General features: G+C 29.1%; 1 protein-coding gene across 1 annotated transcript; it reads right to left on the bottom strand.

Annotated features, from left to right (window-relative positions):
* Positions 1–6,265: 6,265 nt before the first annotated feature.
* Positions 6,266–8,448, bottom strand: LOC109801893 (glutathione S-transferase 3). Its single transcript, XM_020363056.3, has 2 exons — positions 8,058–8,448; positions 6,266–6,794 (listed from the first exon to the last, which is right to left on the bottom strand). Exons 1-2 carry the CDS (start codon positions 8,373–8,375, stop codon positions 6,450–6,452), a joined length of 663 nt encoding a protein of 220 aa, XP_020218645.1. The 5' UTR covers positions 8,376–8,448; the 3' UTR covers positions 6,266–6,449.
* Between the last annotated feature and the right edge of the window lie 8,814 nt (positions 8,449–17,262).

Raw genomic sequence — 17,262 nt, 5'->3', positions numbered from 1 at the left:
GAGAAGTTTAGAAACTGAATATCATTAAAGTAGAGAGAGAAAAATAAATAAATAAAAGATAATGAATAAGAAATTGTTAAGGGGGTAAATTAGTCCAATATTTGTGTACATTAAAATAGGATATCTCTTTTATTAATAGATTATTATTTATTTTAATTTAGTATATTAATAAAAGAAATATTAAAATTGTTGTTAAAGATAAGATGTCATATTTATTATGTTATATAAAAAAGAAATGGTGTGCTTTATGGTGGAGCACTGGAGCTTGAAAAATTATTTGAAGTCAAAATAATTAAATTTAGAATATAAATTAAAAATAATAATAATTTTGATAATATCATTTCACATGAATATTTTAATCATTTAAAAATTTGTTCAAATATTAATATTTATTTAATTATTTGTTTTCATGAAATTTAAATATTTTATATTTTTAATAATATTCTCATGTTTCTTATTATTTATTTATTTTCCAACTTTTATATCCTCTTTCTGCTACTGAATCAAAAAAAATAGAAAAATTATATATATTTTAGTAAAAAAATTACAGGAAATTTTTTTTTGTAAAAAAAATACAAGGAACATTAAATTTGTATACAAAACAAAATTTGTATGAGAATTATATGAAAAAAAATATTTAAATTCCTTAAGAAATGAGGAAATAATCATATTTTTCAAAAAATCATAGAAAAATTTACACAAAAAATATATATAAAGTTTTAAAAATTCATAACAAAATTCTGCATAAAAGGATTTCAAGAAAAATTGCACACAAAAAAATTATAAATTCAAATCATACTATATTTCTTATTCTAGAATGAGGATAATAAAAGTGGATTTGAAAATGAAAAAATCAAGTTTTATAATATAAAATGAAAATTGACTAATGAAATAATTAATAAATTTATAATTTATATAAAGGTAATATCTTGATTTAATGTATGTATTTTCTTTTTTTTTGACAATTTTGTTCTTACAATAACTTTTAAACTACTCTCTCCTACTACATCTTTTCTATTATTTTTATTTAATTTATATTTTTTCTACCTTTCACTAATTAATAATCATCTATATTTTATTTTTTAAATAATAGAGGTAGGTACTATCTCTCTCCGACTAGTGGATGATGGAGTGCGAATTGGATGTTCCATGGATTTACTTCATGCCACTCCTTCCTATATTTCTTGAAAATTCTTCAAGTATTGAGACCAAGAGAAGAAGGAGAATAGTTGAACAAGGCTTGCCTAAGCTCTTCGGATTAGAGCTCCAAGGCAACAAAGAGAAAATCTCAAGGAGAAGAGAAAACTTTCCTCACTTAAATGGTGACTTTCGGCTAGAGAGAAAATGCATATATATCTCTCATAAAATGCTCAAAAGTGAGAGTTTACACATGGAGTATCCTATATATAGGCCACGGATAATGTGCACAAGAAGCTAAGTGGCCAAGAGTTTAAATTAACCATGGCATGGTTAATTTAAACCCTTGGAGCCTAGAATTCAAATTTAAATTTCTTCCCTAGATTCTCGGCACCAATCCGTTACCCACATGTGATGCATGCAACCTAATGTAATTTGATTCACATTTGGAGTGAATTTGAGTCACACCATGTGCACCACCCAGATGGCCGATCACATGACTCTAAATGCACTCTAAATGTGTCTCAAATTCCACTAGACACACTCACATGAAATGAAAACTATAAATGACCGAATTACATGGCCCAAACACAACCTAGTCTACTTGGCCAAAATACAAGACCTTTAAACAAAATACAAGCCCAATTGGGCCAACCCTATTCTACATGAGCTTTAATGAACAACCCAACTAAAAAGTGTCATGGGTCTCTCTTGAACATTGGCCCATTCCTCCCCCAATCTCTTGACCATAGCCTTAGTAATTGGGCCCTTGGCGCATGGGCTTCCATCAATGGATGTAAAAGTGTTAAACTAATCATATTAGACTAATAAGTTGTTAGTTGGACTATACTAGATTCAATCCCCATAAGTTAAGTCTCAAGTTTGAGTTTTGTACAGTGTTATTAAACTCAACTCGAACTGGTCGACCCAATCGGTTTACCTGGAAACTAGCCATTTAATTGGTTTGAGTGAACCAATGGATCGAGGATGCTTTCAACCAGATGCAACTTGGTCTAACTCGACAAATTTGACCTAAAATCAGTGACTTGGCGAGTTTTCCTGATTTAATCGGGTTAATGCATAATTTTTGTTTTATTTTGGCAATATGTGATGAGTCATTATTTTTCCCTATTTTCTTACCTTTTTGTACTTATTTTAATCTCTGATTTGTGCTTAATTGTTTATATTCTGCACTGTTTTCTATTTGGGCTTTAATTAGACCGGTAATTCATATTTTAACTAATTTGAATTTTCTGAATCTAATTATTCCAAATTTCATTTTCAGGGCAGTTTAATAATTATCTGGGCTTGAAATTAATTTCTGGACTTCAAGTGGAGCTGCCACGTCATCTTCCACGTCATCTGCCATGTCATCGCTGCACCATTTTCCACCTCAGCATTTATTTTCAATTTTAACTCTATTTTAATGTAACTTGGGTCAGATTTGTATTGATGGGGGCCCAATTTCGTTTTAGGTCAACTGCACCTAGGGTAAGGCTGACTTGGCAGTCATTAAGGAGGGGGCTGATGTGACTACGTAGGGGGCTGCCTCTCTTTAGTTTTCTGGACGTTTTTCTTTCATGCAGCTACAGTGTTTTTACGTTTGTGGTTCCCTGTTGCTTTCATTTTCGTTTTGTTCTCTTTGAGCTTCCATTTTCGTTCTTCTCTTTGGGTTGCCATTTTCGTTCTTCTCTTGTCTTCTCTGGTTGTGCTGGTTGTGGAACTTGAATATTTACATTTGAAGAATACATTTCATTTTCGTTTCTCTTCTCTGCCTTGAAATTTCGTTTTTGTTTTCGTTTGTATTTCTGTTTGTATTTTCGTTTGTGTTTTCGTTTGTATTTTCATTCTATTTTCGTTTGTATTTTCGTTTGTGTTTCCATTTTAATGGAAGGCTAAAAACCCTTGGGGTTGGTTCCTTGAGCAGATTGCAATATCTATTTGAGGTTTTATTTGTATTTGAATCTGTGTTCTGCTTGGTTCTTCTTCGTTGAACCTCTGAAACGTTTTTGACACCTGTTCATGCTTAATGAATCAGGTTGCTCACAAGTTGCTTAATCTTGTGGGGAGGTTTAATGTTGTATACGTTTGCTTAATTCGTGTAGGGAAATCTTGAGTTAATCTTCGCTTAGTTGGTTAACTCGGATGGAACAAGGATTAAGTTATGAACAGGGAAATCTTTTGAGGACCAGGGATAAAAGAGTTGTAATCTGAACAGGGAACCAATCCGTTTTTACTTACTGTTTTAATTCGTATTATTGTGTACAAACTGAAAATCCGAAAACAAACCCCCCCGCTTCGTATGTTTAAGCCTTTAACAGTAAAAGACGGTCCTTGGGAGACGACCTAGGAGTCACTTCCTAGTACTATATTTAATTTTATTTATTTGACCGGATACGGCTTCGATCAATATGACATTCGTGGCTTTCCTCTATATGTCCATCTAATTTGTTTGTCATTCTCCTCCATCACACAATTTTGGTCGCATTGCACAATTCTTGTCATCTCTTCTCTTTCATAGTTTCACACTCTAACAATAGTGATGCAATCTTGTTAGTATGATATGTTCATCATCTTTTCATCATACAATGACACAAACTTCAATGTTTGTCATCATTCGTCACTTGTCTTCATTGTACAATGTTACATTAGTTGTTGTATATTTTAAGATATTTCAAAAGGTTAATTTATTTATGATATTATTTTGAATTTAAATTTAGATTTAAAATAATTATTTTATTAATTATATATTATTTAAAACTTAATTAATATTGATTTTAATGAGATATAATAACCTAATTATTATGATTTTAATTAATTTTAATTATTAAATATTTTAAAATTAATTATTTTTAATTTTTGTGATTAGGGGGGTAATCAGTGGAAGAGTTTGGACAAGTTCGGGTTGTAAATGTCCAAATCGCAACAATACATGATGTATATGTTATAGACCCGTTTTTGCCCAAATAAGATGTCAAGTTGGACAGATTTTAAGTTGAGTGTATTTTGGTGAGATCGGGCATATTAGTAATTATGACCTTAAATTTAGCTATTTAGTTTTTTTTTTTTTCAAAATGAAGTTTTATACTCTTTCTACTCTCAAGATTTTAGATTTCTTTAGGCCACTAATTTTTATTAGTCCAGATCAACTTTATACCTTTTTCTAAGCTCTTTTATTTTTTTTCTTTTAGTATTACTTTTAGTTTTTTAAACTAGGCCCAAAATAACATTACATTTTCATAATGAAATTACTTGAACTTCTTTTTGGTAAAAGATAATTCATAAGAAAAAAAATAATAAACATTTGATTCAAAAATTCAATACAAATATTATTCAAAAATGCAAATATATCATATATTAATAAATTACAAATTTAGAGTCATGTAGATTTTTGCAAAACACAACTTCTCAAATAAATCATTGTTGACCACTATTCATCCTAATTTTTCCAGTCATTGCAAAAATTACAACCTAAAAAGTTATTGCAGAAATTACAGCCTCCATATTTAGAGAGAGAGAGAAAATACATTATGCAAACAACTTTTATATAATATGAAGGTAATAGTTTAATCAAAGATAAAAACAATCATGCCTATATGAAGAAATATTTGCTTGCTAAAATAACTTCCAATCGCAGAATAGTGCTTCGCAACATCAAATAAGTTGAAAAGAAACATTTTTTGAAGAAGCAAAGAGGGACTCTCACAGTGAAAGGGGACTAGGGAGGATGCGTAGAGGTTATATATGAAGGCATTTGGTGGTGGTTTGTAATGAGAGAAAGAGGTGAGTTAAGAGAGTGGAATGGTGCGAGGTTGTTGATAAGGTGAGCATATTGATCTATTAGTAAGTGCCAAGAGAGGGTGACATGCAATTACAAGCAAGAAAGCGATGACTTAAGGTTTGAGTTTCTGTTTATATTACCTTTTAGAGAGTGAAAGTTAGGATTAGAGCTTAAATCTATCACTTCTATGGGCCATTAATTTCATTTAGTGCTTGTTGGCTCAAATTAACAGGCATACTTCACTAATATTTTTTGGTCAAGTTTGGGTAACAAATACCCACCCACATGTCATTCTCTTTTCTTTTTTTTTTTTTCTACTCCAATTTTGGGTTGGACTCATCTACTCACCCTTATAATTAATTATAGCTACAATTTATTATTTTTTTATAAATATTAAAAATTAGTAAGAGTCAAATGCAATGAGCATTACTCTTTTCTTTAGGTTAAAAATTTGTTAATTTTGCATTTTTCAATCTAAGACTGAAAAGATCATGTTATTTCCTGAGACTTGTGTGAAATTCTGTGAATAAATTCTTTAGTAAAGTGTTTTGCATGTATCAAGAGTTTAGATTATTTTGTGCTCTCAACATCTATGAACAACATTTGTCATCTTTCATCACATCACAATGCAGCCATATTTGCGTGAGTCGTTAACTACAATTTAATATTTTTTATTTTGTCTAATGCTTGTTGGTTGGATTGGGTGGTAGGTTGTTATGTTGTTACTTGTTGGTGCATGAGTTTTTGATTTTTTATTTTATTTGTTGTTGTTCAGTTGTTCTAATTTTAATTTGATAAGTGTTTATTATCTTGAAAATTTTAATGTCTTTGTTCATGAAAATTTTATAATATATTTTTATCTATTTATAATATCTTTTTTGAAGCATAACTTTTATATATTGTCAATTATTTTTAAACTTTTAATGTAAGATTGAATCATGTAGCTAGGTCAATTGGTAATTCAATAATTCAACGTTTAATCCATTGATCTGATATTCAAATTATCTATCAGATGAAGTCTAATAACATTAGTTTAGTGTATACCAAATAACATAATTACTATAAAAAAAATATATACAAGTTGACGTATATTATAAAAAAAAAAACATAAAAGTGCAATATATTAACATAAAACTTAAACGTGATTAATTAAAAAAAATTATACTGCGATAAACTGAGCTAATTAATTACTAATCGTTAATATAAGTAATTGGATATTTATATTCTTTCATAAATCATAAAGATATAAACATTAACTGTAATTAGAGAAACTACTTTACATTTAAAATTGTTGAGAATTATAACTCTTAATTATGAAAAAAAAAAATTAATAAAGGAAACAATAGATACCGACTAAACGTGAGTTTGTATTGATTATGAATTCACATAAAATAAACATTAAAACATTCATCCTTACTTAATATTGCATAGAGAAGACATGTCAAATCATAAAACACAAAATACAAAATAAAAGTACACAAGACCATATTATTAATACCATATATCTATTGAACTGATCCATGAAATCCCTCTATTTCGATTCAAGTTCCTTCTTCATTTCCACAACTGCATTATACACTTCCTTCTCATCAGGAATAATTTTGGACACAGTTTCTCTCTGCATGCATCTCTTGGCCCAAGCAATGAGTTTAGGGCACTCTGCTTCCATTTTGAAATTGCCATATGTCTCAAAAGTATAAAACCAACAATAGAAAGTGATGAGACCAACATCAACAAACCCAAACGTGTCACCCCCGTAAAAGATTTTATCACCCAATGTCTCTTCTAGTTGCTTAAAGATAGAGATCAACTCCTTTTTTGCTGCCTCATGATCTTCTCCTTCAGAACGCCACATTTTGTTCCAAGTAGGATACACCTGCATTGATTATCACAAATATTATTTATACTTGTAAAATTAATTATTAGTATATACAAGAAATAATATATATAATGACATATATACAAGAAATAATATATATAGTGACATACAAAAAAATTTAATACAGATACGATATGTATAAACATAAAATCAATTTCACTATATTAACATATAATTTTAATATTAATTTTTAATAAAATTCAACAATATATATTATGTATTACTATAATATATATCTACATTTTTTAAGTGTTATACCAATATATATTATATTCACAGTATATGTAATAATATTTTTTGTGACATATAATGTGTTACAATATTGGATATATGTTACTACCTCGCAAATTTGTTTTAACAGTGAAGATACAATTAATCCGTCAATTCTTTACACAAATTTAAGCTTTATGAGATAAGATTAAGAACATGGTTAGGGCAATATAATAAGTGAAGAATTAAATTTCATAGCAGAATAAATTATGTCTTGACTTATTAGAATTTGACCATATATAATTAATAGCATACTTTATAATTAACTTAAAGCTATAAGTGATAGAAGGAAATATTATATTATTATTTTCTAGTCTTTTAAGGGTAAAAAAAATGTTGTCTCATACTTTTTTGGATATTTTTAGATGTTTTTTTTTGTTCGTCCCTGGAATATTCACCGCCGATAGCAGTGACTAATCCCCTCGCTACGTTGGAGGCACCTCAAAGGGTGGAATAGCTAGTCCCAAGATTTAAGTGTTTTTTTTTTGTTCGTCCCTGAAGTGTTTTAGATGTTTGCTTTAATTAGCAGATTAATTTTGATTAATTTTATAAATGACTTAATACTAAACTTATGAGATTAACACAAACAAGGATTTTAATCTATGCGAAAGAAAATATTTTAGTTGATGATGAAAAATTATTTTAGTCAAATAAATATTTTTAGCTGAATATTATTCTTTTAATAGCGCCAAAAGTATAAATAATATATATAAATATAAAATAAATGAAAGTAAATTGAGGTATAAGTGCATACATGACCACCTCACGCGTTGGACTAAGTCAAGTTTGTTTCAAAATTCTTAGGTAATTGTCAGCAACGGTGACAAACAAACAATATAAGTCAATTATTTTCAAATGCTTTTCCCTACCCAAAGAAAAAAATACTTTTGAAAATAAATAAGCATGTAATCAAATCAATTTTCTACAAATAATAAACTGAAATAAAAATAGAAATGAGATGATAAAACATTAAAGGAGGTAGTGAGGTACCTTTTTGTCAATGTAATCTACCCAGAATCTGGCTTGAGCTCTTTCATAAGGATGAGAGGGTAAGATTGGAGTGTTGTGATTCCAAACCTCATCAATGTACTGCACAATAATGGCAGATTCAGAAATGGGTTTGCCATTATGAATGAGAACTGGAATTTGCTTGTAAATAGGGTTCATCTGCAGAAGCAAAGGGCTCTTGTTGCTGAGATTCTCTTCCTTGTGTTCATACTTAACACCCTTTTCTTCCAATGCAATCCTAGCCCTCATCCCAAACATGCTGCCCCATGCATCCAACAGAACCACCTCATCCACCGACATCGCTCCACAGATCCAATTGAATCACCAAAACACAATTGTTGTCGACTATAGGACAGGTGCATGCATGCATGGTCTTTTATATAAACTCATAACCTTAAACAATTCGAAAATATGCTGTGGTTGGTTTTGACATATTCTATTGAGTAGGCTGCTCAAGACCTTTATGAGGTTATGCTACGTTTGCACTTACGTTTGAAAAGATACAGTCAACTGTTTATCTAAAAGAAATAGAAAAATTAGCACATCATCTTTTATAACGTTATTCCTAATTGACCCCTTCTTTCTCGATTGTTTGGGGAAAAAATTATAATAAAATATATTTTTATTATAATAAATATATGATTTTAAAAAAAATTAACTCTTTTTTTAACTGATCTTATAAGTTATTTGAGATAATTGATGTTTTTTTATTTTAGTTATTATAATTAATAATTGATAAATCACTTTCAGTTACGTAGATAGTCAAAAAAGAATAAACTTAGTCAAAAAAATAAATTTAATTAAACGGACAAGAAGAAAGATAGAATTTTAATTAGTTGTTTAATTTTATATTGAAAGATTGGTAGAAAGTTGATACATATTTTAGGTGAATTTTATGATTTAAAAGATAATATTCATAAGTTAGATTAACGATGTGATGTATTTAATAATTATAATTTAATATTTATTTAAATTTGTTAATAAAAATTTGATCCCTTTTAATGGGTTATGGATCTATTGATCCTCGGTGGAAATCATGAAAATTTAGTAGTTTTATATCACTTAATAATTTATCTACAATTATTTTTGTATTTCAAAACTTGTAAATGTATCATGATAGAATATAAAGTAACATAACTTTATACTTTCTCCATCTCAAAATGACTAAAATACTTCAAAGATTTTACACACATGTTAAGAACAACAATAAATTATTAATTTTTAATATAATTTTACTAAAATACGTCACTCTCTCGATAAATGTATTAAGATTCTTGTAACTAATGTGGAGTTATACTAGAAAAAATAATATCAATTGAAGACTAAAAATATCAGTTATTTTATAATTTTTTAAATATTAAAACAATAGTCATTTTGGAATAAAAGGAGTATAAAATATTATAAAAATATATTGTATATACATAATAGTCATGTAAAGACCCGCCTAGCCGTTCCACACCACAACACAACACCACGTAGAATAGAGTATGCATATATAAAAATAAAATATATACATATAGGTCTAGCCTGGGGTTCAACATGTCAATATACAAAATACATCAACCAAATAGCTACACTAAGTAGCCAAAAACAACAAAAACATCAACTCCATCTGCCAGTTGCAGACCTACTACAGGACTTCAACCTATCCCTGTTCTGCTCCCATACATAGTATGATCATTGCAGTCAAATCCACATGGAAACAGACAAGGGTAAGCTAGTGAAAAGAATCATCATATATAGAAAGAATAAACAGCTACAGCTAACAACACATCATCATCCTCAACAGGATCAACATACAACACATCACAGCATACATCTACAGCACAGCTTCACAACACACTATACATATATAGCTCACATCATTAAGCAAAAACAACATCAAACAACTTATGCGTCGTCATGCATATCAGCTCGGAGATCTCCTACAATAGCTCAGCCTTACGACCTACAACAGCTTAGCCTTACGGCTTACAATAGTTTATATTCAGCATTCAACACAACACAACATAGCAGCATTAACAGCATAAACAACACACAATACAGCTCAACTTTACATCAATACGGCTTAAAACATCATACGGCATTACACAGCATTAACAACATTAATCAGCATTATCAAGAAAGAACACATCCGCGCCCGGCGCAATCATAGTTGCGCCCAACGTAGACCAACCAGAGAGCTCCAAAGCTCTTACGCGCTCGGCACAATTCCAATTTCGCCTGGCGTACTAGAAGGTAGAGACTCTCAAGAATCTCCCATGCCTGGCGTACCAAACCCGCGCTCGGTACAAGTAAGGCAGAGACCTCCCCAAGGTATCACGCCCGGCGCAATACCAATTGTGCCCGGTGCCACCCCTGGTAGAGAGTCCCAAGGAGTCTCCACGCTCGGCAAGACATAATCACGCCCGACGCCATACTAGAACCCCAAAATGTGAGTCCCTGTCTGATATCACGCCCAGCGCGGTTCCCCCACGCCCGATGTGAGCCATCCAGGGGCCTCCATTCCAACCTCGCCCGGCGCAACCAGCCTCGCGCCTGGCGTGCTTGACCAATGGAACCCTCTAATGGTCACGCGCCCGGTGCCAAGAACTACGCCCGGCGCACCATCAAGCAGCAACCCTTAACTTCAAAAAATTTCACCAAAAACCTGCAAAAACAAGCAATCCAAGCACATGCAATCCACCCAAAACACCACATTTTCATCTAACAACTCAAAATTCATCCCTTTTTCAACATGCAATCATCAACACTCAAAAACCCAAATTTTTCTCCATTTTCCCCGAAACCCCGAAAACGAAATTTCCTTCCAATCCAACCATCAATCAGCTAAAAACAACCAACATTTGAGTTTCTAAACTCTTTTCAACCAATCCAAGCGAAAAACTAACTTTCCTTACCTCGGAGGAGAAGAAATCCGAGTTCCGAGAAGTGGAGGAGAAGAAGAGAAAGATGAACGGAGAAGAGAGAGTCCGCGCCTCAGCTAGCTTCCAACACCACTACTCAGCACCTACAACACCAAATGGGTCCAGAGAAAATTAAAACCAAAGGCAAAGAGAGGGAGGAGAAGAATAGTGAAGAGAGGAAGTGAAATGAAGAATGTTGAGAGGGAAGAAAGAGAAGCAGGAGGGGTCTCACAGGTCACTTCAAACTTGGTGCCAAAATTACATACAAAATTACTAGTGTGACACTTTTCTACTTTAAAACATTTTCTCTTATATCATATTAAAATATATATATTAATTAAATAAAAATTAAGTTCTTTTAAAAGAATGGAAGCTATTCACATTAAAAACTTTACTAATATAAAAACTATGATAAAATAAGAAAACACAAATAAAGAAATTTAGACACTCAAATGATCTTTACAACAACTCTAAAAAATTAACATAAGTCCACTTAAATATAAAAATTAAATAAATAATTTATTTGAGATAATTGAATTTTTTATTTTAGTTATTATAATTAATTAATAATTGATAAATCACTTTCACTTTCAGTTACGTAGATAGTCAAAAAAAATAAACTTAGTCAAAATAAATAAATTTAATTAAACGGACAAGAAGAAAGAGAATTTTAATTAGTTGTTAAATTTTATATTGAAAGATTGGTAGAAAGTTGATACATATTTCATATTATTGATAAATTTTGATTTTAAAAAAAATATTCATAAGTTAGATTAACGATGTGATGTATTTAATAATTATAATTTAATATTTTATTTAAATTTATTAATAAAAAAATTAATCCTTTTAATGGGTTATGGATCTATTGATCCTCGGTGGAAATCATGAAAATTTAGTAGTTTTATATCACTTAATAATTTCTCGCTACAATAAATGTTATATATAGTGATATACAAAAAGTGTTAGTATAAGTATAATATATGTAAGTATATATTTATTTGTCATATAGCTACACACAATTTTAGTGTTGATTTTGAATGAGATTTAACAACATATTTGTGTGTCACTATAGCTTATATCTACACCTTTTAACAATATACCAACATATATTATATTTATTGTGTAGGTAAAAGTAGTTTTTAGTGACTCTTATTGTGTCACTATAAGATGTGTGTCATTATACAACAATTTCCTTGTAGTGTCTCTACAATTATTTTTGTATTTCACAACTTGTAAATGTGTCATGATAGAATATAAAGTAACATAATTTTATACCACTACAAAAAAAAAGTCAATTTAGCCATCAAAATTAGCGAACGATTTTTTTTCGTCGCTAATAGCGACATAATTAGCGACCGAATATGATTTTGTTGCAAATTTTATTTAGTAACCAAATTAGCGACCGAATTTTTTAGTGGCAAATAATCAATCGTTAAATCGGTTGCTAAAATAATAATTTTTGGTTAAAATAGCGATGGAATAGTTTTGGTTGCTAAAAAAATAAAAAATAAAATATTATTATTTATAATAATTTTAGCGACCAAGTTAAAATCGGTCGCTAAAAAAATAAAAAATATTATTATTTATAATAATTTTAGCGATCAAATTAAAATCGGTCGCTAAAAAAATAAAAATATTATTAATTATAATAATTTTAGCAACCAAATTAAAATCGGTTGCTAAAAAATAAAAATATATATTATTATTTATAATAATTTTAGCGACTAAATTAAAATCAGTCGCTAAAAAATAAATATATTATTATTTATAATAATTTTAGCGACCAAATTAAAATCGGTTGCTAAAAAAATAAAAATATTATTATTTATAATAATTTTAGCGACCAAATTAAAATCGATCGCTAAAAAAATAAAAATAAAATATTATTATTTATAATAATTTTAGCGATCAAATTAAAATCGGTCGCTAAAAAAATAAAAATAGTACTACTTATAATAATTTTAGCGACCAAATTAAAATGAGTCGCTAAAAAAATAAAAATATTATTATTTATAATAATTTTAGTGACCAAATTGAAATTGGTCGCTAAATGTAAATTTTTTAAAAAATTTAGAAATATATTTCTTTTAAATGAAAGCAAATATAAAAATATATAATATTATTTTTATAATGATAAAAATATTAATGATAAGAAATAAAATCATTACCCTCCCAATAAAATTAATTTGTTTTTTAAAATAATACAAATTATATAATTTAAAATAGATAATTAATATATCATGATGTATTAAAAAATGAGAAACATAATGCTATAAAAGAAAATTAAATAATAATCTTTTTAATTGAATCTTTTTTAAAAAAAATAGACTAATTTAAATAATAATTTATCTAGAAAATTAATTTATTTTTCTCTTGAGAAATTTATTTCTCTTTTACCATGCTTAATATTTTATTACATTATTAGATAATATGAAAATATATAATTTATTGTGCTTTCTAATTTTGTTAAGATAAATAAACTTCTTTTCATAAATCTTGTTCTATTTTCATTATTATTTTCAAAATTGAATTAGACATCTAGTTCAATTGATATAAACACGTTAGTTCCATTAAATTAAAAATAATTGGCTTATATAAGGATTAATAAAAATTTATCAAACAAATCTAAAATTGATAAAATATAATTAGTGTTCCATTAGTTTAATAAATAAAAATTATAAAATAAATTAGATATATAAATATATACACCAATAACACGTGAGATCAATTATTTAAAATACGTTATTCCATCTATCTTCGATTATGCTCATACTACTTTGAGGTAGATATCGCTTCTTTGAGGAGACATGATTCTATTATTATATATGAATATGATATCACCATGGGAAACTCATTCAACAACAACCATATTTTGAAATATTTTTATTTTATTTAATGATAAATTAATTTTTAATATAAAAATATTTATTTAAAATATATCTAATTATACATATATATTTTAAAATTATATTAATTAAATATGTATATAATAGTTTATCTTAAAAATCAATTCATTTAGATATTATAAAATATTTTATTTTAAACATCAATTAAATAATACCTTGCTACTTATAATTTATTTAAATATTTATAAATGAATATTACATTAACTCCATTGATTATTTTAAATTGTCTTTAATTTTATTATATATAAAAATTATTCACCTAATATATTTTGAAATTATTTTCATGAATCTTATTTTATTTCAATTGTTATTTTAAAAGTTAGGTTTAATCATTCAATTCAATTGATATAATCGTACTAGTTTCATTGTTTAAAAGCAATTGAATTATACAAAAATTAGTAAGAATTTGTGAAACAATTATAAAATGAAATATTTTTTAGTAATTTAAAAAAATTATTATCTTTTGATTTTAATTTACTCAAAGATGTTCATAGTATTTAACTTATGATATATACACCTCCTTTTTATTACAATTACACCTTCTTTGTTTAAAAAGGCTAAAATTGTTGACAGTAGAGCTCGAATCCACACACATACTTACGTGGAGAAAATCTTAAGTCTTCCCCCTTAACTAATTGGGCAAACCACCTACTTGTTCTTTTTGATCAGTTTTTAATACATCACAATGCGTTTCCTTACTTTTTTCTCTATCAAATAGGATACGTGACTGTTTTAACGGAATTTTTTTTATTCGCACGTTTATTTTAAAGTTTCATGTTTAAATAAAATTCCAACACAAATTAACATATTTTATAACTAATATTTAGTTTTAAACTTGGTGTGAAAATATTATGATATAACTTGATAAGATTTTAAATTAGTATTTTATTAATGGTTGATAATTAGAAAATAAAGCAAGGATAAATTCATATTTTGAATTTTATATCTTAGATTTAAGATGAATAAATATATTAATTTAATTAATAATTTATTTAAAATGTTAAAATTTAATTTATAAAAATAATATTTTAAAAGAGAAGTGTTATAATAATACAGGTGTAACTTTTACTAAGTATTACATCGCTCAATCACTTTATATTAAATGTGAATTTTATAAATTCAACCGTTAGATTGAAAGTTTTTTACTCTTAGATCATATATACAAAATTTTATATAAATTCAAGATGATTTGATACTTCATTCTTGTAAAATAAAATTGAAGTAATATACACATTTCAAAATATATTAAAATATGAGCACTTTGATTACCTTCAAGTTGTTGTTCAATTTTAACAAAACTTGATATAAACATATAAAGTGATATGAACTTTTAATCTAACGGTTGGATTTACAAAATTCACATTTAATATAAAGTTATTGAATAGTGTAATACTTAGTAAAAGTTATACCAGTGTTATTATAACCCTTCTCATTTTAAAATATAAAAATTATTATTTAAACTTTTAAATTTATAATAGATAATTTAAATTGTATCATAATATTAATTTTAAATAGAAATAAGTAGATTGTTAATTATAAAAGTAAGTATATATATAAATAAAGATTAATTAAATATAATATAATAATTATTATTAGTAATATAATTATTATATATATTATTATATATTATAACGGTCTAGACACATCGAAATGAGAAAGATCCAAAGATAGTATAAGTTGAGATTGTATAGTTGATGATGATATGAATTAATTTGTGCTACCTATACTAACAACATGTATTTGCTTTTCGGTAGCTTATCTCATCAGAACTCCACAGTTAAGCGTGCTTGACTTGGAGTAATATAGGGATAGGTGACCTTTTGGGAAGTTTTCCAAAAATTGTGTAATTAAGGACAAAACATGCTGAAAAGTGAAGTATTGTGAAATAGAATCCTTGAGAAGCCAAATATGAGTGTTTCGTAGTGGCCGAATTTGCGACGTCTATAAAATTTAATAAAATAAAAAATAAATCTTTAGCGACCGGTTTTTTCAGTCACTAATTTGGTCCCCATACACATCAGTTACCAAAATCATTACAACCATTTTGCAATCGAAATTTTCGGTCGCTAAACAACAACCAAAATTTTCGGTCGCTAAACCAAAATTTCCGGTCGCTATATAGCTTTATGACTACTTAAATTCGGTCGCTAAGGTAAATAGCAACCGATTTTGGTAGTCACTAAATGCAATTTTTTTTGTAATGTACTTTCTCCATCTCAAAATAAGTAAAGTACTTCAAAGATTTTACACACATGTTAAGAACAAATAAATTATCAACTTTTAATATAATTTTACTAAAATAGGTCATTCTCTCAATAAATGTATTAAGATTCTTATAATTAATGTGGAGCTATATTAGGAAAAATAATAATATTAATTAAAGACTGTGAGACCCGTTCCTTCTTTCTCACTTTCTCCCTCTCAATTCTCAAACTTTCACTAAATTCTCTTTCACTTTTCTTACTCACTCTTTCCCTTTGATCCTTCATTTGGCTGTACAAGGTGGTAGTGCTGAGTAGTCTGGATTGCTAGCTGGTGTGTGCGGATTTCTTCTTTCTCCTTTCTCATTCGTTCAAGCCTTTTTTTTTCGTTCTCCCTTTCGAAGCTCGGAGCCGTTGAACCGAGGTAAGGGAAGCTAGTTTTGGCTGTGATTTGTTGGAATCGAGTTCATGAACTCATGTTATGGCTGATTGCTTGAAATTTGTGGTTGTATGTGAAGAAAATCCGTTTTTGGGGTTCTTTGGGGTTTTGAGAAAATTTTGGGTTTTCTTTGATTTGATGGTTGCATGTGTAAAAAGGTGGTGTTTTTGAGCTGTGGGTTGAAAATGTGTTACTTTGAATGGATTGCATGTGGAGTTCCTGGTTATTTTGCAGGTTTTGAAGAGATTTTTGAAAATATGGGGTTTGCTGCTGAGCTTCACGCTGGGCGCAGTTCTTCGCGCCGGGCACGTGGCCACCTAAGGGCAGCATTTAGGCATGCCGCCGGGCGCAAAGATGTATGCGCCGGACGTGCTTGAGGATGTCAGCCTCTGGATGGCCCACGCCGGGCGGGACTTGAACCGCGCCGGGTGCGATATCGGCTGTGACTTGTTTTTGGGCTTCTGGCATGGCACTGAGCGCGATCCTTGTCGCGCTGGGCGTGAGACTCCTTGGAAATCTCTGCCTTGTGGGCGCTGGGCGCAATTTGAATTGTGCTGGGCGCGAGACCAAGGGAAGGTCTCTGCCTTCCCCGCATTGGGCGCGGGTTTGGGCACGCCAGGCGCGTGAGATTCCTTGGAGTCTCTACCTGGCATGCGCTGGGCACAATTGATATTGCGCCAGGCGCGTGAGGGCCTTGGGCTCTCTGGCTAGGTCACGCTGGGCGCGGTAACTCCT

The sequence above is a fragment of the Cajanus cajan genome, chromosome 10 (genome assembly GCF_000230855.2).
Source record: "Cajanus cajan strain Asha chromosome 10, NIPB_CcT2T_4, whole genome shotgun sequence".
NCBI classification, from domain to species: Eukaryota; Viridiplantae; Streptophyta; class Magnoliopsida; order Fabales; family Fabaceae; genus Cajanus; species Cajanus cajan.
The sequence above is the reverse complement of the archived record's forward strand: the minus strand, read 5'-3'. Positions and strand labels throughout refer to the sequence as shown.

Excerpts from the sequence above, each read along its gene's own strand:
- LOC109801893 (XM_020363056.3), bottom strand. The coding sequence starts at position 8,375 with ATGTCGGTGGATGAGGTGGTTCTGTTGGATGCATGGGGCAGCATGTTT. Across the intron at positions 6,795-8,057 it reads TAGATTACATTGACAAAAAG|GTGTATCCTACTTGGAACAA; the intron begins GTACCTCACTAC and ends TAATCAATGCAG.